Source organism: Barbus barbus (genome assembly GCF_936440315.1).
Source record: "Barbus barbus genome assembly, chromosome: 6".
Taxonomy (NCBI): Eukaryota; Metazoa; Chordata; class Actinopteri; order Cypriniformes; family Cyprinidae; genus Barbus; species Barbus barbus.
This window is the reverse complement of record NC_136734.1, coordinates 18,145,518-18,171,417: the sequence shown is the minus strand read 5'-3', so window position 1 is coordinate 18,171,417 and position 25,900 is coordinate 18,145,518. Positions and strand designations below refer to the sequence as shown.

General features: G+C 36.5%; 1 protein-coding gene across 1 annotated transcript; it reads left to right on the top strand.

Moving 5' to 3' along the window:
- Positions 1 to 6,512: 6,512 nt before the first annotated feature.
- On the top strand, positions 6,513 to 13,291 carry LOC306870665 (uncharacterized protein). The gene is made up of 3 exons (XM_079418065.1): positions 6,513 to 6,923; positions 8,432 to 8,572; positions 11,872 to 13,291. Exons 1-3 carry the CDS (start codon positions 6,845 to 6,847, stop codon positions 12,069 to 12,071), a joined length of 420 nt encoding a protein of 139 aa, XP_079274191.1. The 5' UTR covers positions 6,513 to 6,844; the 3' UTR covers positions 12,072 to 13,291.
- Positions 13,292 to 25,900: the final 12,609 nt, after the last annotated feature.

The window sequence follows — 25,900 nt, the reverse complement described above, 5'->3', positions numbered from 1 at the left end:
GTCTAATAATAATGTTTTATATGGAGAGCTGAGGGAGAAAATATTTACTGTCTGTCTGGCACAGAAAATGTACACTTTACATTTTGCAGTGGGCCCTGAATGTGCAAGGAGAAAATATATTTACTAATCAGAAAATATACTGCTGCTGGAGAGATGCTTAATAAGACTTTATGCGGTATCACAATCATTTACTCACTATCATGTTGTTCCTGTTGAACACAAAAGAAGATATTTGGAAGAATGTTGATAACCAATCAGTTTTTTTATGCTATTCATGCTTTTGTGTTCAACAGAAGAAAGGAACTTATACAGTTTTGGAATATGGAACATTTCATTTTTGTCTCTTTAAACAAACAAAAGGACAGCTAGTGCAAAATCAGAAGCTCAAACACTGAAAGGAAAATATATTTGTTGTCAAACCATTAGCCATGGTTTTGAAATCAACATACAAACCGCTGACAAATAGGGTTTGTTTAAAACCTCTCCAGCAGTACAAATGTATGCTACAGTACAATTTGTGCTTGGAGTAGATGAGTAACCTACTCTGCTCTCTAGTGGACATGCAATGCCCTTACACCGTGTGACTGTCAGTGCTTGATCCAACAGCCTGCCCTCAGCTGACTGTATTTATACCCTTTAGCTGCTTATTGGCACTTACTTGTTTGCACTTTACGGATTACTGTAAGCTTTTGACTCTCCAAGAGCACCAATGAAATGCTTTCTAAAATCTGATTATATCCACACATCCTAACTCCATTAGCTAGTTCATTTTCTGAAAGGTCATTATTATCGTTTTATTATCTTTAAGTACTGAACGCACCTGCTATTGTTGTCTCTCAGGCTGCTTTTATTATCTAATAAGCATCACTGCACAATGTCTGTTACCTTAATCGTAACATGCCATGCTCAAAATTTTCAATTGTATGCTCTAATGCAAATATGTGGTGAAATAATCTTGTTGCATTGTTCACTAATAATGTTATTCATTTTGGTTACAATTTATTTTAAAGTGTCCTTGTTACAGTGTAATTATACATTTAAGTACTGAGTAATATTAATTAATTACATGTACTTACTATATGCTTAGGGTTAGGATTAGGGGTTGGCTTAGTGTTACTTGCATGCAATTATGCATAATTTATTGTTATTATAATAGTAAGTACATGTAACATGTAACAAGGACACCTTAAAATAAAGTGTTAACTATATATTTTTTATTTAGTAACAATTACAAAATAAATGTTTTAATACTTTGTTTTAATTTTGTCATACACACACATACATATACTGTGTGTGTACATATATACTGTGTATGTATATACACACACATATACTGTGTGTGTGTGTGTGTGTGTGTGTGTGTGTATACACATGTATATGCTGTATATAAACACACACACACACACACACACGGACAAAACGATATTGTCAACCCCCTAACCCAACCCTAATCCTAAACTTATCCATTACAGAAAACCTTAATTGCGATTAATCGCATCCAAAATAAAAGTTTTTGTTTGCATAATATACACTCACCTAAAGGATTATTAGGAACATCTGTTCAATTTCTCATTAATGCAATTATCTAATCAACCAATCACATGGCAGTTGCTTCAATGCATATAGGGGTGTGGTCCTGGTCAAGACAATCTCCTGAACTCCAAACTGAATGTCAGAATGGGAAAGAAAGGTGATTTAAGCAATTTTGAGCGTGGCATGGTTGTTGGTGCCAGACGGGCCGGTCTGAGTATTTCACAATCTGCTCAGTTACTGGGATTTTCACACACAACCATTTCTAGGGTTTACAAAGAATGGTGTGAAAAGGGAAAAACATCCAGTATGCGGCAGTCCTGTGGGCGAAAATGCCTTGTTGATGCTAGAGGTCAGAGGAGAATGGGTCGACTGATTCAAGCTGATAGAAGAGCAACTTTGACTGAAATAACCACTCGTTACAACCGAGGTATGCAGCAAAGCATTTGTGAAGCCACAACACGCACAACCTTGAGGCGGATGGGCTACAACAGCAGAAGACCCCACCGGGTACCACTCATCTCCACTACAAATAGGAAAAAGAGGCTACAATTTGCACGAGCTCACCAAAATTGGACGGTTGAAGACTGGAAAAATGTTGCCTGGTCTGATGAGTCTCGATTTCTGTTGAGACATTCAGATGGTAGAGTCAGAATTTGGCGTAAACAGAATGAGAACATGGATCCATCATGCCTTGTTACCACTGTGCAGGCTGGTGGTGGTGGTGTAATGGTGTGGGGGATGTTTTCTTGGCACACTTTAGGCCCCTTAGTGCCAATTGGGCATCGTTTAAATGCCACGGCCTACCTGAGCATTGTTTCTGACCATGTCCATCCCTTTATGACCACCATGTACCCATCCTCTGATGGCTACTTCCAGCAGGATAATGCACCATGTCACAAAGCTTGAATCATTTCAAATTGGTTTCTTGAACATGACAATGAGTTCACTGTACTCAAATGGCCCCCACAGTCACCAGATCTCAACCCAATAGAGCATCTTTGGGATGTGGTGGAACGGGAGCTTCGTGCCCTGGATGTGCATCCCACAAATCTCCATCAACTGCAAGATGCTATCCTATCAATATGGGCCAACATTTCTAAAGAATGCTTTCAGCACCTTGTTGAATCAATGCCACGTAGAATTAAGGCAGTTCTGAAGGCGAAAGGGGGTCAAACACAGTATTAGTATGGTGTTCCTAATAATCCTTTAGGTGAGTGTATGTGCGTTTACTGTGTATATTTATGTACGTATATATAAATACACACACATAAGCAGTGTATATTTTGAAAATGTTTACATGTATTTACATGTATAATTTTATATTTATATTATTTATATTACAGATAAATATATTTAATATATAAACATAACATTTTTCTTAAATATTAACATGCATGTATTTATATAGACATAATAAATATATACAGTACACACACATATATTATGTGAACAAAACCTTTTATTTTGGATGCTATTAATCACGATTAAACGTTTGACAGCACTAATTATTACACTTTCAGATAAACATCATTTACTATTTTTAATCATTTTTCCCCCTCTTGGGAATGTCAAAAAATTCAGGTTTTACTATCCTTGTGGGGACATTTGGTCCCTACAATGTAGCATAAACAAGTACACACACACACACACACACACACACACACACACACACAGACACATATATATGACAAAATTTGTTTTAACAAATTATTAAAACAAAAATTAAACAAAGCATAAATATTAATAAAAAAATTAATTTACATTTAGACGTTACCTTGTTGTAAATTATTTTTTTATATAAAAAATCGAATATTTATGTTTTATTTAATTTTAGCTTTATTTAAATGACAGAAAATACATTTTTAATAGTTTTATTGTTAGTTAACAATAACAACACTGTCTAGGTTTGCTTCTTCTCAAGGGTTTCCTCTCCTCTTCAACATCTTATTTTTTTCTTTTTCCAATATTTGTTCCAATTATGGTCTGATTTTCAGTAAAGCCACTTTAAAGCTCTATTTATTGTGAAAAGCAGTATACATACATTAAACCTGACTTGAACTGACTTATTAGACTTAATTATGAAATGTAATTTGAAATTTGTAATTATGAAACTACTAAATAACGTGATTATGGCGAATGTTATGTTAACGTAATTGTGTAACTTATAATAACAATAACAACAATAATAATAACATTAATTAAGATTATTATAATTATTTTAAGAATGTCCCAGGTAAAATATGCTTTTGGGCCTTAGAAATCTATGAGGGCAGCTCTTGTGGATTGAATATTTTATAAAGTACTCCAAATCCTTGTTGACACATCACAACATGTCAGAATGAACTGCTAAACGAGTGAGTTGATGTTCAGAGTGAGTACTGTGAGTTGTCTCCAGTTTATTTTGATCTATATGAAAGTGAACAGGCAGGGTTGGACAGCAGGCTGAGTCACTGGAGTTCAGCCGTAGACTTGCCCTGTGGCAATCACTGCTTTAAGAGCCACAATCAACTGTACAGAAATGGACAAAAAGAAGATGTTTGTCTGTTGCGTTTCGTTCTTCAGAGATTTTTCTAGACATACTAGACGTCATCACTGTGGCAGTAACCAGTTTTTTTCCTGAGAAGTGCATGCGTAATATCTTGTACAATGCACTATAATTCATCTTTAGGCTGAAAATGCTAAAGTATTGAGACCTTCATGCCAACTGGACAGTTTTCCAACAATATCGCCTGATTTGATAACACATAATGCATAAGCTCACCCGAATTCCTGCCACAGCCTAATATGAGACCATCAAGCTTAAATGAAATTACAGTAATCGGATACTCTCCAGAATCCATATATTCTTCTCACGCGGGCACATTTCTAACAAGGATTACTGATTAATGTCACTATGAGACCATCACACACCTGATGAACTGCGAGTACTGTAGTAAACAGCAAACCTTTCATCATCGTCTGAAAGACATGAGATATAGCAGAAGGCTTGTCTTTTGGATCCTCGGAGCGAGATGAAAATTTCATGCTTTTGTGTTCTCATGATTTCGCCAATATTGCTGGGCCGGTGCCTCAGCCGTCTTTGTGCCTGCACAGCATGGAGGATTCAGAATCCTGCATCACACGCTTGTCACTCACTTCTTTGAGTCCTAAATAACATGACTCATGCAGACCTATTATGAGCAATTATGTGTAACCCAAAGCTAAGCCAGGAGCTACTTGGGAAGCTGCTCCTCATCTGCAGGGTTAATCTCTGCACTTCTGGATCATGCCAAACAGAGTAGGAGCGAAGACGCAGACCTTTTCAGTATCCACTCATGCTTTCTTTATGCTTCATCTCTGTGCTGCAGGCAGGAAAGAGTATTTTTTTCCTTAATAAACTCCTAATTTGCTGCTTATTCATAGTAAGGTTATAGTAGTTATGTTTTGGGGTCAAGGGATCTAGAATATGATCATGTAGAATAAGGCCTGATAAGTACTAATAAACAGCCTATATGTTAGTTTGCATGCTAATAAGCAACTAGTTAATAGTACATAGTGTTCCCTAATCTAAAGTGCTATTGAAAATACTATTTTCTGCATGCAGCACAAAGATGAAGCATCAAGAAAGAGTGTTAATTGCCCATGCAAAATTCAGTGCCTGTCAAGGTGTTTGCTAGGATATTTGGATGGTTTCTATATGTATATGGCCCAAGTGGGAACTCAAAAAGTTACTTTTAAAATTTAAAGTAAACCCTTCATCTATAAAGCCATGCAATTTGATTTATCATTCATGTAGCACAAACGGTACGGGATGAGTTTCCATGATCATTGTCATTAATTTGATCATTTCATTTGATGATCCAAAAAAGTGTCTTAAAAAACAGTTTAGGTTTTAAATCCCAGATTTTAAATGTACGTTGCTTAGAATGGAAATATTCTATTATATCTCTTTTTTCCATGTTAATTATATTTTATTATTATTTAAAAATTAAAACAAAATCTTATTTTAAAGCAAAAGCTAAAAAAAAAAGAAGCTAGATTTCAAAATCTGTTTTCAGCCTGGAAATTAACAGAAGGTTTTAGGATTAAAAAAAGAAACAAAGAAAAGTTATTATACAAAGTGAATTGTTGAAGAGAGGTTTGCTTTCACTTTTAAAAGTAATTGGATTTACAATTTCTGACTTCTGGCAGGAAGCAAAACAGGCCAATAAATAAAACTTTGGCCTTATATAGTGACCAGGATATATAGATTTTTAAGTCTTTGACTTGGGCCAGTAAGTTTTATTTACCTTTATACTATACTGACAATCACCTTAAGAACACACTTTTACTGTAAAATTACATGACATATCCTGTTAAATCTATTAGTTTTTCAGCCTGTAGAGTAAGGGAACCTACTATAAACCAATTAAAATCACAGTCATGGTTTTTAATAGAATGAATACTACATGAATGTGGGTTGGAAAAAGAGTAAATGGATAAAATGCACACACATACATCTCCTTTAACTGCAATGTGTTAATTCACATGAATATTGATTACATCCTTACCACTTTCCCAGTTAGACCATCACACATGCCAGACACCTCTTGATCTTGACAGCCAGTGTTACGAAGAGAAGCTCTATTAAGAGAAAGATCGAGAAGCGTGGCAGAAGAAGAGAGAGAGAGAGAGATCCAGCATAAATGACTGCATATGAAAGCGTTTCGGGTCACCATCGAATCACTTCTGAAGCTGATTGGACCCTTCAAAGCACAGCAAGCGCTTTTGATTTGTGTCTGTGTTTGTTCCAAAAACCCACCCACTCCTTCATTAAACATCACTTCCCGAGTGAAGATTTGCTTCTTAAATTTTCATTAAATGCAATATGGCCTGAGGACTCAGACACACTAATACCACACACATAAGAGCATCGAGACTGCCTCTTCTGTCACAGTGAGAAGCTGGGCGTGAAAGTGTTTATCTGGGGCTTTGGGATTATCAATGAGCAAATTACCTCTGATCCAGCAGAGGGTCTCAGACAGACTGTGCACGTCTGCCAGGGACTGAAGACTCCCTCTCTAGGGCTTAGGAGGGATGGGAGAAATGAGGGACAAATGACTGCACTTTATTTTGATGTAATGCATGTAGTCTATTCTTAACGGCTCATTATTGATACTTCTTTTTGATACGAGGTCCCTCCTCTTTTCCTTTGGAGTATCAGTGTGAGTGTGTTTTGTTTGAGAGTGGTGGCTCATGCTGAAGGAGGCAGAGAGCTCTTCTCCCAGGAGGATACGTCTCACGACCAGCCCTTCATTGCTCTGCCCGGGTGACTTTTCCTCCAGCTGCACCCATGACTCTCCAGACCTGCCTGCTGCACAGATATGGACTGTATTACTTCTTGGCATTGCTGACACTTCTCATGTCACAAGGTAGGTGGTGTGTGTGTGTATGTTTGAATTGAGTCAGTCACTTCGAAGAAAACAAAACAAAATACAGATTGAAAATTGTAATATAATATGTGTGTGTGTGTGTGTGTGTGTGTGTGTGTGTGTGTATATATATACATGAATACTCTTATAAACTACCATTTAGTCTTAAGACATTATTGCAATGAAAAACATTACCTTGAGAAACTCTATATTTACTTATATTTACTTAATAATTAACTTTATTTTATTTTTGTTGTTGTTGTTTTTTACTTGCCCATTGATTTGTTAGACTTGGTTAAAGGCAATGGCTGAATAAATAAATAATAAAATAAATAAATAAAATAAGCATAATTCAAGATATATTCTTTGAAAGCAAGTCATAATATTTTATGCAACGTTGCTTTTCAAGCAAATGTATTCTGTCATCAGGATATTTATATATTTTTACTAAGAAACAAGGCAGAATTATTGATTTTCTTTTTCTATTTTGCAGTGTACATTTTGAACCATTTTTGTATTTTCTCTGTGTAATAATTTATGCTCAAATTGTGTGTTTACGAAGTTTTTGTTTTATATAGCAAAGATTTCGATGCACCTGTTCTTGTCAACAATCCACTAATGAACTCCATGCAACATTCATCACTGTATTACATAAACACACTTTTTGTATTTGACAATTTGAGGTATAATTCTCCATGCCAAATGTATCTGAGCCATATGACAGTAATGAATTCAAATATCTTTGTTTGCTTGCAGTGTTGCCTCCTAAAGCTCACTAGCCTCATTTAGATCTAATCTTACATGCAAATACAACATTTCTGTCTGAACAGATTCCAGTGAGGGGGTTATGTAAAGCAAACCACCGCCACCAGATGAACTTTGCCTTTTTAAAAGAACACAGAGATCACATTACCAGAAATGATAAATTACCATACATGAGAAAAAACCAATAGCCTGTCAGAAACTGTACACAAATCATGCAGATTTCTACTGGATAGTCTCAAAGCACAATGCCAGATACAGATCGCATGTCACTGCTAATCATTCAGAAGATTAGTGGGACATCAATAATGCATGCAAGCGAATGCTTCTCCTTGTTGATGCAAATGATTTACGCTTTTTTGAGGTGTTTCATTAATAATGTGTTATGTACTGGCCTTCACGCACAACATTAACCAAAGAGGAGCAGTACATTAGCCTAACAACCACCTGTCATGGTGTAGCTAGAGGCACTGTGCAGCTAAACCCATGTGTATCAACAGCAGGGTTCTGCTCACATGGCTGAGTGACTTAAAACCTCGGGGCTAAATTCAATCTCAGTCACTATAACCTCATCCCTGCTTGATCTGGAGCCACAGCGGGTGAAATCGTAGAGAAACTGATAGTGAAAGAAGACACTGTTGCATATTATAGTCCAAATGTCCAAATACAGTTGGCCTCTTTTGCTCTTGTTTTTTAGTATTCTCTATAACTCGGATGCAAACAAAGATCTGCTTTGTGCTTTATAGCTGACGGGCTGCAATGCTACGCCTGTAACATCGTTCATAACCAGAGGTATGTGGATGTAGGCTGTTCCAGCCCTGAAGTCATCACCTGCTCCCACTCCCACAAGGGCTTCAAGCATCGCTTCTGCATCAGAACCCAAAGTGGTAAGAATGCCCTCGACTACAACCACCCACGAGCAACCGCTAATATATCAACAATCAGAAATGGCTGGTTGGCTTCCTGTGTCTGAGATAGTCATTACATGAGCATTAATCACTGTGGAGAATAATGCATAATTATAGTTTTTGGTTCATCAAATTTATTTCAGAGGATTTCTGAAATCCTTTGAGCAACAGAACTCCAGGGGCGACACCTTAATCCTCTTCATGAGACTCCCTGCGTGTAATTGTCATCACACTTTGGCAGCGTAAGGAGCATTAGAGGCAGATGATCGCTCCTGAGTAAAAACCAACTGAAGTTAGAGATCACAGTGTTCCTTGCCCCCCGTCTAATTAACCTGCTTTAACCCGTACTTCCAACACCTTCATCTCCTAATCAGCCATAAAAACCCAACACCTACTGCATAAGCTTGTCTGAAGGTAATGAATCACCAATTCCTAAAAATCCTTCTTGGTTTTTGACATTATGTAATACATTAATGGCAAATTTACACTCCAAAGGTGGCACAGAAACACTTCTGAATTGGCATTCAGGTGTCTTTAGACAGACTGTTTAATGCTGCTCAGGGGTGGCATTTACACAGCAGTTACAACTATATACTTTGTAGGGGTGTAACGATTCTTGGTAAAAAAATCTAACTATTCCGTTCTCCCCCCATGGTTTGGCAGGCACTCGCACCACTTAAACTTAAATCTGACTAACATCTGTAATGTAGTTTGTGAAAATTAACAAGTAAAACAGAGTTCGGCTAATGTTTGTTTCTGTTGATGGATATGCATTCTGGCTTCCCAATACATTACAGCAGTGATTTCCAAACCTGTCTTGGAGGACCCCCGGGCCTGCACATTTTGTATGTCTCCCTAATCATACACACCCAATTTAGTTCTTGCAGTCTCTACTAATGAGCTGATGAGTGGAATCAGGTGTGTTAGATAAGGGAGACGCAGGGCAGGTTTGGGAACCACTGCATTACAACAACAACAACAAACAAAAAAAACGTGGACAAACCAGTCACTCTTTGTAGATTTTGTTCAATGCGAGTTACGTATGCTCAAATATGACCAGTCATTTCACAGTAAAGCCCTTTTTTCCTTAAAATAGAACATACCGAACTGTAATGAAACCGTGGCTCTAAAACCGTGACACAAACCAAATCGTGAATAATTTGAACCATTACACCCCTAATACTTTGATACTATAGGCTGAGGTGGGCTTTTTGAGCATGCACAGAGCAGCCTTAATTCAGCCTTGTAAAGATAGTGGTTCCCAACCAGCGCCAAACCCTTGGAATTTCAAAATCATGGTTCGGAAATGTATGTACGATGTGATGAAGCCTCATTTGCTGAAATCAAGCTCTGAGACTCTGATTTGAAACAAACGGTTCGTAAATGTTTTGAAGCTTCGTGAAGCAGTGTTGTGAACGCTCTCATCACTAACACTGAGACTGTCATTATGCTTGAGGCATCCAGCACAATTTTTCCTGATATCACTGTGTGAGCGAAATATTTTGTAACCTGAAATCCTGACTACATTTTATGACCCAAATGGCATTGACAGAACACAGCCAGACTCTCAAACAGACAGTCCTCCAGATAGGTGGCAGACAGACACAGTCAAATTGATAAGGCTGATAAGAGCATTTAGACAGCGATCATCAGGGATTTCTCTTTCTCTCTCTGTTGGATCATCGGCCAGCCGTAATCCTCCAGAGTTATCCACTTTCACAAGTCGAGCCAGCTCTGCCTGCCTCCAGGGCTCAGCATGCATCACAGACCTGTCACATGACTCAACCCTGAGCAAGTGTTCGTGCCGCTTGTTTTACTGTAGTGTATGGCCAGACCTTCTCCTTTTAGTTGAAGGTGTATTGTGGGTTCAAAATAAGTTAGACTATTACAGTATTTGTGGCATGTTGTTGATTGTGAACAAAATTGTATGTTTACAGTAGTGCACTTTCAATTAAAGTCTGAGTGTGCTTGTATTTTTGTTGTAGCACTTTTACCGATTCCTCTATACAAAAATCTGTTATTCAGGCTGTGAAGTCTTAATTATACTTTTACCAGTGGGACTATAGCTGTACTGTAGGTGGATGAACTTATGGTTATGTGTTACTGACATAATTGCTGTGGGTAGATTTCTTTCTATGTAAACAGTCCCTTAGTGGAATTAGTAGCTGTATCATATGTGAAACTTGGCTGGAGTTACTAGAAAATTAAAAGCTTAAATAAAAAGAAAAAATTTATTCCTGTAAACCACTGATTCTAGTCATACACAGTTTTATGGCTATTCATGCTTGAAGTAAATGTCATCATGTTGTGTAAAGTGTGACGTGAAGAAGTGACGTGGAAGCATGGAGGAAGTCATTACTTGTGTGAGATGATTCAAAATGTGCTGATGTCCCTCTCAAAAAGGGAACAAGATAGGCCTACAGTATACTCTATGAAATCCGGTTACATTTTTGTGGGTCTGAGTGCATGTAGGCGTGTGAGGAATGAGAGGGTAGAACGAGGTGGCAAAGAATGTTAAAGAAAGAAAATATAGAAATGCAAATAAGAATCAAAGTAAAGGAGAAATGTATAAACTGGTGGGTAAAAATCAATGAAATATGGGAAAGAAAGTGCCTGTGTGTGCATCTTGGGTTTTAGACATTACATGTGGTTATTTATTTATGTATTTGTTTGTTTTAAACCAATAATTATTATATTTTACTACACCAGAAGGACTCACTCATTTTGACTGAGTAAAATAATGTCTGTGGTTATCATTATTTGTATGTTTTGTTCTACAACATAAACAAGTCATGTGTCAAACATGAAAGCTGTTTTTTTTTTTTTAAATATAAGTTACAAATAAATTGCTATATAAGATTGGTTGACAAAAGGTTTATCAAGCATGTGCACTCACTTTTGGTAGGTTAATTTCTTAGAGCCACAGTAAATTATGTTTGTTTGTTTCTTTTTAACAGTTGTTTCATAATTCATGTTTGACTGTGGGTAAATTATGTTGCTGAAGAGAACATAAGTCTCTTCATGCAAAGTTAACCACAGACATTAAATTCTGCTCATAAATCCAAAACCGTCATTCTAAAAACCCACAGGAAATTCTTAACCCATGAACCCATGGCTCAGAAAAGCTGGTTCTCCTCCAGGTTTTAGAACTACTTACTAAATAGTTATGTTGCGACATGCATTAGTACCATGACTTCAAATAAATTCCTCCCGAAGCTGATTCGATGTAACCCAGCATGTGGTTTCTCTAAAACACTGTTTTGTTTGTGTTGTTGCAGTTGCATTGGGAGTCATGCTGACTAGTGGCTGCGCAACAGCACGACACTGCCACACGGGGGAGCTGCCGGGAGTCAACATCCACTGCTGCGACTCTGACCTGTGCAACAGCGCCACCCGCTGGCGGACAACCACACTGCTGCCTATTTACTCGTTGACGTTTTCTCTATTGTTTCAAAGGTTGATACTGTGGACGGAATAACTTTGAAAATTGAACTTCACGACAAAGTCACGGCAGCTACGCTTCCGATGTATGAAATACAGGATGGAACTTGCAAATAGGCTATAACTATAAAAGATGTGAACACAGACAGTGGAGTATTAGGCCTATGTGTGGATAAACCACCTTAAATTCGCATCGTTCTCTTTGGATCATTAGCTAAATCATTCCAAAAAAAAAAAAAAACATCACTGTAAACCTCACACGGACTTTTATATGACCAACAAGAATAATATTTGTTAACCATTTGTTTCATTTTGAAGCATTTTGCTCAGCCAAAAATGAGAATTGATGCCCTTTACAATATGTGTGAGAATGTGTGTTCAGGAATATAGCTATTTAAGGCCCAAATGTTCTAAAAAATAAATAAAAGCATTCCGTGGATACATGGGAAAGTGTTTTGGGAAAGTGTTTTGAACAACTTTGATGAAGAGATGGACGGAACACTTTCGCATGTCGAGAGATAACTGTACGTTTGAGTATGTGCTGCAGCTTGTGAACGCATCATCTGCGTCAGAATGTTATGATTGGCCCGGAGTAGACTAGAGGCTAGTTAGTAAATTAAACTGTTATTTCCCTTCAAAAAAGTCATCAGCATATCATAACATAAAATACTATATTTATTTTTTTGTTCCTAAGTTTTTTTTTTTAAATCTCAAAGTCAGGTTTATTTTATTTTACCAAAAGAAAATAAAAAGTCATAAGCATATCATAACATAAAATATATTTCTATATTTTTTGTTCCTAAGTTTTTTTTTTTTTTGTTGTTGTTGTTTTTTTTTTTTTTTTTTAATCTCAAAGTCAGGTTTATTTTATTTTACAAACAACAAATAGTCATAATAATAAACCTTTTGGGTTGCCAGGGTCAAGTGCAGCAGATCGTTTCAGTATTAGCTGGTCTTCAGATGAAATCGGAGTGTGATGTTCTACTCCTTTAAAAACGTTGTTGTTGGCGGACGTAAACTCAGGGTCTTGCTTTTCAAATTCCATGCTCGGCTAAGAGGAGGTTTATTAACAGCCGCACTGTTATTTTCATGTCGGTTTTTTTTTTTTTGTCTAAATTGTCCAAATCTGCAGATGTAATGGCTACACTTCTTGCTGTTTGGACTGTTAGTGAAGATTCCCCTGCATCTTCATGCAGTGTCTGTTGAGCTTTCGTAGTTAATAGCAAATGAAATATTCATTAAAGAAATGCGTCGTTTGCCATGTTTGTTTCTTCTTAGATTAGCTAACGTGCTCTACTATTAGCTCAGAAAAACGTATACAAGGCTAGAACAAGCGAAGTGATACAAAATTGTGAAAGAGCATTCCTGTAGCGATACCAGTACGTGAGAATTTTCTCACTGTTCTCATCAGATTTGAGAACCAGAAGGAGTAGGCCTATATAAAGTCTCAAAAAGATTTGTGATAGCAGCGTCTGAGTATGAAAAATGGTAAATAAAGAAGTGACATAGGTTATAATTATTTATAAATGACATCATGAAATAATAATACAAGGCTATACCATTTATTATGCATGTATCACAATTTTGCCATATACTTTCCAACGCACAGTCAGTGTTTGAGCTGTAATGGTGTGACGGCCGCTCTCAGCTGTATGGAAGCCTACAGAATTGCATAATGCTGAGTGAACCTATTATGAACTCTACAGAAATTACCTCAGAGCACAGATGTCTGACTTTGTCATGATCCTTCATGTTTACAGTCTCTTTAATGCAGCAGAAACTCTACACTGGTGTACTTACAGTCGTGTAGTATTATCCGGCATCGTGCCCTGGAGACGATGCCCATACAATGTGTCAGACATACAGAGACACTTCTTCAACTGTTCCCACACTTCTCCCATCCAATAACATCAAACAATCTTGTTTTCTATGGCCTCTTAACCATACAACAGAGCACTCATGTAGTAATGACAACGATAAACAGTCTCAGTATAAACTCAGCCTGCTGTGTGGGTCTTTGCAAACTGAAAAATTGGAGGAAATCAGTTGACGGCCATGTTGTGCTCTCATGTAAAGCTGAATGCTCTGTTGTTCCACATTATATAAAACCATATGTAGCAATTAGCGGTTGAGAACACTAAAGCACTGTCAGATTTGTGGTAGACAAGTAGGAGGGGAAGAATGGAGAAAATGACCCATTATGGTCGAAACGCTGCTCTGAATATGTTTGATTGAGCCAAGTCATGATGTACAATGAAACAATTGTTGTGCCCAGCATATGTTTCAAAAGACCTTGTAATTGTTAACAGCAGTGGTGAGGAAGTGTAACTTCCTTGTGTTTGTTTATTGATAGAAAGAACCTAATCATATAACGCATTCAGAGAAATCCAAATGCCTCTGCATCAGTATAGAGCTAACCGATACTTTCTAGAGCTCAACATTCAATCACCACAACAACTCCTATTTCTTTTGTGATATAAGGTATAAACCATGCCATTTATTCTGACAGCCTTGTTTACTGAATGTGCACACACCATTTTCCCGAAGAACGCAGTGTTTTTAAAGTGCTTTAAGTGGACCATCAAAAAAGCTGTGTGATTACAAGAATCATTTAAGGGAGGAAAGCAGAGAGCAAGAAAAAAGGAAGAGAGTAAGACATTACTGTTCTCTCATCTTTTCATGCTTTTGCCCAAATTCAGTTCATTTAGCACTTTAACAGGTTATTCATGTCTCGTCAATAATGCATGCTAATTTTAAATTCAAAAACAACAGGGTGGAAGATCAAAAAGAAAGACAGAAAAAAGGCATATGGAGAAGGTATGAAATATAAAATAATATAAAAAAATAAATTGAGGAGCAGATGTTTCTTTCAAATGCATACTGATGAACTGACAGCCTGGTGTATGTATACATGTATGAGCAATATCACACTAGTACGATATGACTGTATATCGGCACGGCAGTGATTCGTCTGTAGGCACGAGGCCGCAGGTAAACTTTATTAACAAACTGTATATTTAAAGTCTACATTAAAGTACATTCCAAAGTACATTGTCTCCTAACAAAATCTTAAAACTATATTTTGTGACACAAAAACTGTTTTATTAGTGGATTTGGACATCTGCCATGACACTCCCTGTGAGAAATAATGCAAGCGCAGTGATACAAACGGTGAAACGGTTGGAGTTCTGTTATCACTAGAATATCACCCTTTTATCATCCAATCAGATTCGAGGACCAGAACAAACTGTTATATATATATATCTGTTCTGGTGCATTGTGACCTACATCAGAGTCAAACTAGGCTACAGCAGCACACCAAATCAAAAAACATCGTATCATATACCATATACAAATATTTGTGTATATACGATTGATGTTTGTTGGTTTAGTGTCCTGCTGCAGCCTATTTGACTCGGATGTATATCACAATGCAAAACAACTGATCTTTAGCTTCTTCAGTTTCATCGCAACTTTAAAAAAGCCCAGGTTAGTCACACATTGTGGTTATAATGAGGGTACACACTGAATCTGCAGTATATAAGATTGTGTGAGGTGAATTGTGTTATGGGTTGACACGTTATTCCATAAAAACAAATGACAAGATAAGTGTACTCCTGCTCCACATTAAAAGCTGTGATATTTCTCAGAACTGCCAATAGTTCACCTACAGATGGATCAAAATTGTATAGTCTTGGCTGCTCTATACAATTGTTTGCCTTATCAGCTTAAAAAAGGCATCCTTGGACAAATAAATCAATGAAAATATATCTTATTTAAGCCATCATGGGTTTGCCTCCTCTAGGTTGTGACAAAATTTCAATCTGCCCTAATTTGCCATTAATAGTGTCTGTTTTCTGCCAGCACCTACTGCTGCTGTTTGTGATAGCTCTGAGATTCATATGCAATAACAAATGAGGTAAAGCTCAACGCATTAAGACTGATAGGATAATTCTTTACAGCATAAATACTTGTTGTTCATCATAAACTGAGACAGAGACTCTCAAAACTCATGCAAAGCAACAGCATAGACTGGACTCTATGGACTCTTGTGACTAAAAAGGTGGTCACATTAAATTTTTCATTCCATAAAGTACCATAGAGTAGAATCATATTTACATGAATTCAGGAGACTGTAAGCACTATTTGATGGGAAGGAGTTTTGCATTTAGGTGCGTTTGAAAGCTCAAGTTTGGTAAACTCTGGCCTGTAAACTCACACGAGGAGAAAAAGGTGACCAACAGAGAATCTTAATGTTACGCATTGAACTCCAATCTGAATTAAAGGGATAGTTCACCCAACAATTTTAATTTTGTTATTATTTACCCTAATGTCATTCCAAACCCATAAGACTTTTGTTCATTTTCGAAACACAATTGAATATATTTTAGTGAAATCTGAGAGATTTCTGTCTCTCCATTTGAAGTCCATTCTGCCAAAACTTTAAAAGTTCCATATGAATCCAGAAATCCACATGAATAGAGCAGTTTAATGCAAGTCTTCTGAAGGGACATGTTCATTTTGTTTTAGTTTCCGCTTACCATATTTGATGTGCTCTATGTATGTACGTTGATCAATGTTTATATGTGAATAAAAACCTAAATTAAATTGTTTATATATAAAGCAAACATGTATGAATTTTATATGGACTCGGTTTGTATGGACTTCTTTATCTTTAGAAATATATTGAAGCATAACAATTTTGGTACTTTCTTTGAAGGAACAGAAATGTTTCAGGTTTTTGTAAAAAAATATCTTCATTTGCATTTCTAAGTTGAATGAAAGTGTTATAGGTTTGGAATGACATTAGTGAGCAATAAAACTTAATTTTAGATGACCTAACGGTTTAAATTTTGATTTATCATTATTTGTTATATATGTTGAATAATATTTTTTTTAAAGACACTGCAGAGACTGCATGTCTGTTGCAGTGGCCAAAGGTAACTACAGCTTTAGGCCAGTAAAAAACACCTTAGCAATCACACAACAATGACCTGGCAACCAGCCATAACATTATAGCATGGGTTTCGTACCTCGCCATACACCGTGAAATTTAAAAAGCATTTTGTTTTTTGAAGTAGACAAACATTGACTTATGACAAGTGAATGAATTTCATGGCATGGCTTCAACTGTGGTCTGACATTGACAAATATTGAACAAACTGAAACAAATCCACTCAAAAGCACCAAATGGATTCTAGAATCTCACCAAATGCAATGCAATCAACAGACCATTTTTCAAAATGCCTGTGAAAGCAGTCCTTTCAGTGTCATAGGCATGTGACAGCAGAAGTTAAAGACAGGCGAGAGTTCAGGTGCTGTGCGATGAGAACAGCTTGTGCTTCAGCACTCATTAGCTCAGAGACAGCGCACAGTTTTGAGAGTCTGGCAGGAGCGTATATGACTGTCTTATTTCATACGCCAGCCCTCAAACCTGTCTCCACAATCTCTCTCTGCTAATTTCTGGATGAATCATGAGAAGAGTTAAAAGATGAAACACTTCTTCCTCCACTCTGTGAGAGATGGCTCTCACTGCCTGTGTTTTTTCAAAGGCTGGATTAAACCAATCAAAACAATCCATGAGCGTCCGCGGATCTCTTCCCGTTTATTTTCATAAGAGCTTTCACCATAAGACAGGCCATTGCTCTTAAACTGTTCTCTGAATCTGTCGCCTCTTCAAAGGACCCACATGAAGAATTGCTACATATTATAAACATGATTTCTAGCAAAGAATGAATCCTAATAAAATATTGCACTAGTCAGTCATGTTTCATGGCTCTAATTACAATGAACACAATGGACTGAGCACTACAAGATCTCTGCTGTGTCAGAAATTCTGTCAGGTTGAACATTTATGCCCATGTCTGTCGCACAGACCTCTGTGTGGCCATATGTGTAAACATAATTATTTATTTTTTTTAGCCGCAGGTAGCGCCTCAGCTAGCGACAACATTTTTTCTCCTATAGTTAAGTATTTTGGTTTGTAGTCGTCTATTACGATGTCTCTGGGACAAAAGCAGCTGCATGAATGCGAAAATTTGAAACAAAAATGAAATCATCAACAAAAAGACTGGCCGCATATAGGCTACCCCTCTATGTTTACAAATATAAGCGCAGCCGTTTAGAGGTTAATGATGTCACATAATTTACCATTATTTTGTAATGGATGTGAATGGTGCTTTTCCGGAAAAAAAGACGGAATATCATTGCCTGTGTGAACAGCGCATTTTGAATTTACTGGTAAAGTCATTCCGGTAATTTTACGGCAATTTACTGGTATTACTGTGTGAAAGGGGCTATTGACAGGATCAGTCTATAATTTTAATGGTAGGTTTATTTTAAGAGACAGAATAACAACAAAAAAATCCAGAAAAATGCATTTCTCAGAAGTTATAAATTGATTTGCATTTTAATGAGTGAAATAAGTATTTAATCCCCTATCAATCAGCAAGATTTCTGGCTCCTAGGTGTCTTTTATACAGGTAACGAGCTGAGATTAGGACACCTGGCCACAGAAGCAATCAATCAATCAGATTCCAAACTCTCCACCATGGCCAAGACCAAAGAGATGTCCAAGGATGTCAGGGACAAGATTGTAGATCTACACAAGGCTGGAATGGACTACAAGACCATCACCAAGCAGCTTGGTGAGAAGGTGACAACAGTGGGTGTGATTATTCGCGAATGGATGAAACACAAAATAACTGTCAATCTCCCTCGGACTGGGGCTTCATGCAAGATCTCACCTTGTGGCGTTTCAGTGATCACGAGAACGGTGATGAATCAGCCCAGAACTACACGGGAGGATCTTATCAATGATCTCAAGGCAGCTGGGACCATAGTCGCCAAGAAAACAACTAACACACTACGCTATGAAGGACTGAAATCCTGCAGCCCCCACAATGTCCCCCTGCTCAAGAAAGCACATGTACAGGCCCGTCTGAAGTTTGCCAATGAGGAGAACTGGGTGAAAGTGTTGTGGTCAGATGAGACCAAAATCCAGCTCTTTGGCATCAAATCAACTCGCCGTGTTTGGAGGAGGAGGAATGCTGCCTATGACCCCAAGAACACCATCCCCACAGTCAAACATGAAGGTGGAAACAATATGCTTTGGGGGTGTTTTTCTGCTAAGGGGACAGGACAACTGCACAGATTTTCTAATCCCATGTGGAGCTGAAGGTTCGAGTTGCCAAACGTCAGTCTCAAAACCTTAATGACTTGGAGAGGATCTGCAAAGAGGAGGGGGACAAAATCCCTCCTGAGATGTGTGCAAACCTGGTGGCCAACTACAAGAAATGTCTGACCTCTGCGATTGCCAACAAGGGTTTTGCCACCAAGTACTGTCATGTTTTGCGAATGGGTCAAATACTTATTTGACTCATTAAAATGCAAATCAATTTATAACTTTTTTGAAATGCAACAAAAAATATTTTTTTGCTGTTATTCTGTCTCTCACTGTTCAAATAAACCTACCATTAAAATTATAGACTGATCGTTTCTTTGTCCGTGGGCAAAAATCAGCAGGGAATCAAATAATTTTTTTCCCCCACTGTATTTTGTGCAACTTCAAATTAGAATGCTTTGTGCTTTTGACTGAATTGTCTAGCAACTTTTATTATGGCTGTTGTTGTTTATTAAATATTATTATTCTATAAATAATATTTTGTATAAATAATAGTAGTATTTAGTACTGTGAAACGGTCACAATATATACTTTTATATATGTGACCCTGGACCACAAAACCAGTCTTAAGGGTCATTTTTTTCAAAATTGAGATTTCTACATCATCTGAAAGCTGAATAAATAATCTTTCCATTGATGTATGGTTTGTTATGATAGGACAATATTTGGCTGAGATACAACTATTTGAAAATCTGGAATCTGAGGGTGCAAAAAAGTCAAAATATTGAGAAAATCACCTTTAAAATTGTCCAAATGGAGTTCTTAGCAATGCATGTTACTAATCAAAAATGAAGTTTTTGTACATTTACAGTAGGGAATTTACAAAATATCTTCATGGAACATGATGTTTCTTAATGTCCTAATGATTTCTGGCATAAAAGAAAAATCAGTCATTTTGACCCATACGATGTATTTTTGGCTATTGCTACAAATATACCCCAGCAACTTAAGACTGGTTTTTTGGTCCAGGGTCACATATTTTATTGAAGTATTAATTTGAAGTATTTCATTTTGATTAATCTAATAGTAATACAAATGAATGATAACTGCAATAATTCGGAATTGGATGATAAATATTTACGTTCATATTGAAATTTCCTTCCATATAGAAAATAAATTTAAGAATTCAAGTTGGAGACTTAAAGGTAATTATGTTGTAAATAATGTTCAGTTTCTTCCTCAGACCAATCATTTCACTTCATAAGATCTCAATATATTGTCAAGAGCCAGGGGTATTCATGTTCCTTGATATGATTTTTTATTAATTCTCCAAAAATGGTACCTGCTGACTTGCATTTTATGAATTTTTGCAGAATTTCTATTACAGAATTGCATAATTTGCATGTTGACTTGCATTTTTGGGTGAACTATACACTGTAAAAAAAATTCTGTAAAATTTACGGTAAAAAACTGGCAGCTGTGGTTACCAGAATTCTACCGTAAAAAATACGGTAACAACGTTTTACGGTTTTAACTTAAACTTACAGTTAAATACCGTAATTTCTTTAACTGATATAATCTTAATATACCAACCTATTAAAGTACTGAAATCTGTTTTGTTCCTTTGAAATACACTGATATCCACCAAATGCAGGTGATGATGAGAAAGTCACATGATGAGTCAAAGCCCATCACAAGCAACTTTTAAACAATAGAACATACAGAAGGTGCACAGTGTCTTTCACACAAGCACTAAACACCATCATGGTGAGACTCATTAAACTGAAATATGCTATAAACATTAATTTAACAACATTAGATGTAACATACAACCCTAATAAACATAACCGATAAGAAAAAACTAAGAAGAAACATAGTTATTTCAAAGAAAAAAACGTCAAATTCAAACAGAATTTGAAATGGAATGCAGGGAATTCTGGGAACGTCAGTTTACGGTTTTTCCCTGTAAATTTTACAGGAACTTTCCGTTAACCATGTAACAGGTTTTTACCGTAGCATTTTCACAGTTTTTACTGTTAAAATCACGATCATTTTTTACAGTGTATTGATGAAATCTTATTTGTGTTTTTTCTTTCTTTCTTTCTTTCTTTCTTTCTTTCTTTCTTTCTTTCTTTCTAAACTGATCAAAATCACAGTCCTTTGATGAAAGCTCATGTGTCTTTTTTTTCTCTGTTTTGTATTAGTTTGAGCTGAGCCTGAGGCTGTTGACTCAGGACGTAATTAACAGAAAAACTCAATAGGATCATTGGTAATGTCTGGTCTCTGTAATGGTCAGAATGATATAAGGCCAATGGCATTTGAAAGAGCTGGTAACAGTGTCTCGACAGTATGCCTTCAGCTCAGATAAGAAGACTTTTGGACTTCACCAAGACTGCTTTAGAAGGACTTGATGGCCAATTCTCAGAAAAAAAGAATACAGTATATGCTTTAAGTAAACAACTTCTTTTGCATCATTTGCAGCCTACCAGGATTACAGTCACTAAAACCGTAAATTAAAATTCTGCATATATCTGAATATCTGAATCTTTGTTATCTCTGTATCTCCTCTATTCATTTTTAACACATCCAGTTTCCAGTTCCTCTCTTTCAGCTGTCCTCTAGGACTATCACGACGTACCCAGTAACATGAGCTGTGAAGAAAAACCTTGCGGCTTTCTGTGCCAGAAATGGGAGAAGAGATTGGGAGGCTGTAGGTGCTGGCTAATGGCTTGTGTCATTGTAATTTAGTGGATTGTGTGGCAGGGTGGAATTAAGATCAAATGACAATGTCTGGTCAGCCCTTCACCAGGGACACTTTCAAAACACAGTTTGTATTATTATTAATAAATATTAGTAATTCCCACTCACCTCATTTTCATAAAAAATCAAGGTTACGGTAAGACATTTACAATTTTGTTTAGCATTTTATAAAAGCTTTTACATTAATTCTTTTGATAAAACTTATTTGTATTATGTGAGCTGTAAAACTATTAATAATCTTTGCAGTTGTTATAGTGTTTGTGATGTTATATGGTCACGGCAAAAGGCTAGTTAGGTTTTTTCACACTAAAATCACATTAACACGTTGTTTACTTTTTGTGGTGATAATAGTAAAACAATGATTATTTTAACATTTACAAAACATTTTTTAAAGGGACAACTAATTAAAATTTATTTATATTTTATTACTTGTATATAATATAAAATAATATAAAATTTAAATGCCACAAATACTGTCAAATGAGCTTAACATGTATTGAGGATTTGACAATTGTGACCCTGGACCACAAAATCAGTCTTAAGTGTCAATTTTTCGAAATTGAGATTTATACATCATCTGAAAGCTGAATAAATAAGCTTTACATTGATGTATGGTTTGTTACAATATATTAAAATATTGAGAAAATCGCCTTTAAAGTTGTCCAAATGAAGTTCTTAGCAATGCATATTACTAATCAAAAATGAAGTTTAGATATATTTACGGTACAAAATTTACAAAATATCTTCATGGAACATGATCTTTACTTAATATCCTAATGATTTTTGGCATAAAAGAAAAATCGATCATACAATGTATTTTTGTATGATCAAATCAAATCGATCATACAATGTATTTTTGGCTATTGCTACAAATATACCCCAGTGACTTAAGACTGGTTTTGTGGTCCGGGGTCACAATTTGTCCAACACATCACTTGGTATCTGATGTTGGTATAGATTATAGCCAATGCAACATATGTTTTGCCCATGTGCTTCTCCTTTATCATATTGTGATGACATTTGATTCTTCTCATTAGGTTTCATTTTTCCAAAGCATTTGAGTCCCAAATTTGAATCCCAAAAGTCATGTGATCAGAGTGATGACGTCATGATGTGTATTATTCTGAGCTGCTTTGACGTTGGGCTCTGGGTGAGAAGTGATGTGTATGGGGTGTAAAAGGGAAGCAGAAGTGTCATCCTAAGCAACAGCAGCAGCGCTGCAGTGACAGTCACACTCGCATTATGACATCTGTGTCTTTCACATAAGGATGATCAATTTGTACAGACATACTTCCACACACACTAGGGATGTGTGAGTCGACAGTAGTCACAAGGAGATAAATTTGAGTTTCACACTGAGCATTTTCCCAAATTTTAGATATTGTAAAAAAAAAAAAAAAGACTGTTCTGCTTGGTTAATACAAGGACTGGAATCTATTTATATTTTTGATCAGTCATATTTCAGAAAAAATACATATCAAAGCAAAATTGTGTGTTTGTGCGTGCGTGCTTGCGTGCTTGCACAAACCAGAGGTGTGAGGCTGGTAAGGCTGAATGATTGTGATTTCCAGTTTTTTGGCGGATGACTTTGAAATTGTGTATCTCCAGAGATATCTGGCAAAGTTATAATCACAGCATCTGTGCCTCTGATCATTCGTCATAGGGAATGTTATTTGGGCACACAGAAAGAGGACGTGTGTGAGAGAGAAGATGCTCTCATTGTACAGTTTATTGCCATCCCTGACAAATAAGATGGCATTTGTATATGTGGTTGTTGGATGAACAGCAGAATTTCCTCAAAAAATAAAACAATTCAAGTGCATTGCAACACCTAACTGTATATCTCATGAATTACCACATTCAAACTATATTACATATTGTTTATACTTTATATTTATATTTACACAGGACGGCTATTAGCATAAAAAAGCCTTCAAAGGTCAAGGGTGTAATACTTTTATCAGCGTGCCATCACAAATCTCATTCATATACTTCTTCCTGCTGAATTCAGTGTGTGTATCATTCACAAGTAAAAAATCACACACACACACACACACACCCCCTTGTTTTCCTTTTATTTTGGGGCTTGAGGAATCTGAACACTCTTTTTATATTTTACTCACAGCAGAAGAGATACTGCAGTAGAAAAAAAAACACAACGGCAGTATTCTGGAAAAACAACAGAGGCAAGACAGAAGGCTACAGGCTTTCTGAATCCTAATATAAAATTAATATCTTCATTAAATGTCCTATGTCCAATATTTTTTCTCTTTTTTTTTTCAGCAAAGACTATATACTATAGAGATGTTTTGGACACTGTCTGAATTTCATTGTATTTTACATGCATTTTAGGGAATAGTTCATCCAAAAATGAAAATTTCCTGGAAATGTACTTCGATGAGGCTGTTTCTTCATCCCATCAGATTTGGAGAAATTTGGCATTACATCACTTACTCAGCAATGGATCCTCTGCAGTGAATGGGTGCCGTCAGAATGAGATCATGTCAGAATGACATCAAAATAAGTACAAGTAAGCCACTCAGGGAGATTAAGGAGACATTTCAATAGCTCGGAAGTGTCACAAAATATTGATAGAGCACATTATTGAAAAACAATAGCATCCATCAGAACTAAATTTAAATATAATGTATCAAATTGCAATTTACATGCCTTCAAGTTCAGTCTGTATTGATCCAGACAGTTAAAAATAGCAGCAATTCACTGTCAGAATGAAGAGTTGCATCACATGTGAACTTTTCTTTTCATGCTTAATTCATCCAATTGTACTTGGAGTAACACCATCACTTAAGCAGCAGACTGCACCAATAGTCCACTGTTAAGCTCTAAATGGCTCCAATTGAGTCTAATGAGCATGCTCATTGGAGGGGGCATGTGAGGGTGAGGGGTTACACCAGACTCTTGGCCTGATGATGGTAGAGTGCCTGTGAGTTGACCTGACTCTGACCCATTCTCTAGTGAAGTTCGCCTGACTGTGGCCTCTCCACACCATTACAAAATGGCAGAATCTCAGTGTGAGGGGCCGTCTAGGGGAGACTGTGATGGCCGACATACTGTAAGCAGCTGTAAATCAACCGTGGACTTGGGAAAGCTTTAAATTATGGTAAACTGTGGTAAACAAGGACAATAAATGCTTTGTTGCTTCTTTTTAATTCAAATGATCTTCCCTTCAATTAAAAACGACGAAAAAACAACAACATATAAGTAACAAAATACAGAATATTCAGCAGCACACTTAAGATGCACATAAATTTGACTGCGTTAGATATGTTATTTTATATGTTTTATATGTTATTTTAGTGTCACTGAGATACTATTTATTTTTTTCTATTTTTAGTTGAAGTTTTGATAATTGAAAAAAAGTATGGTTTTAGTTTCAGTCAAAATATAATCACTGTCCTTCTAGTACATTAAACCATCTGGTCTCATATTTTTTTAGTGGATGTATAAAGATGTTGAAAGTTGATCTTGAAAGTTGTCTTCAAGTTCAAGCAGATGTGGTTCATCATAATTATAAACATGATCCACAAATGTTTGACAATCAGATGTGTCACAATACATTTTATGTCAATTTTGAAAAGTGTATCTATCGTTTTATCATTTTAAATCTAAACTTCTTTTATGGTGAAAAGCTTGAAAAGTGTTTGTGTTGTATTTCTGTAAAATAAATTCCACTTGGTTTATGATTTTTAAGTGTGTCCAAATACTTTTTAGAGCTCAGTTTGTCAAACTTTTCCAACATTCATTATCATTGCCAGCTTGTTACATTTGGTTAAGAGAGTTTAAGGTGAGTCTCACCCACTGGTCGCATCTGTACCTTAAGTATTTCAGGACAGGTCGTTCACAATACAGACTTGGCACTCATATCATAGAGCCAGGTGGTTTTCTGAGTACCCTCTCCATATGGTGCCCTTTTGTTTGCCTCTGTCCCTCTGTCTCTCTTTCTCTCTCTCTCTCTCTCTTTC

What these genes read in the sequence shown, in the direction of transcription:
- LOC306870665 (XM_079418065.1), top strand. Translation starts at nt 6,845, where the DNA reads ATGACTCTCCAGACCTGCCTGCTGCACAGATATGGACTGTATTACTTC. An exon ending in GACACTTCTCATGTCACAAG is followed by an intron (nt 6,924 to 8,431) that starts GTAGGTGGTGTG and finishes TGTGCTTTATAG; the next exon opens with CTGACGGGCTGCAATGCTAC. An exon ending in CTGCATCAGAACCCAAAGTG is followed by an intron (nt 8,573 to 11,871) that starts GTAAGAATGCCC and finishes GTGTTGTTGCAG; the next exon opens with TTGCATTGGGAGTCATGCTG.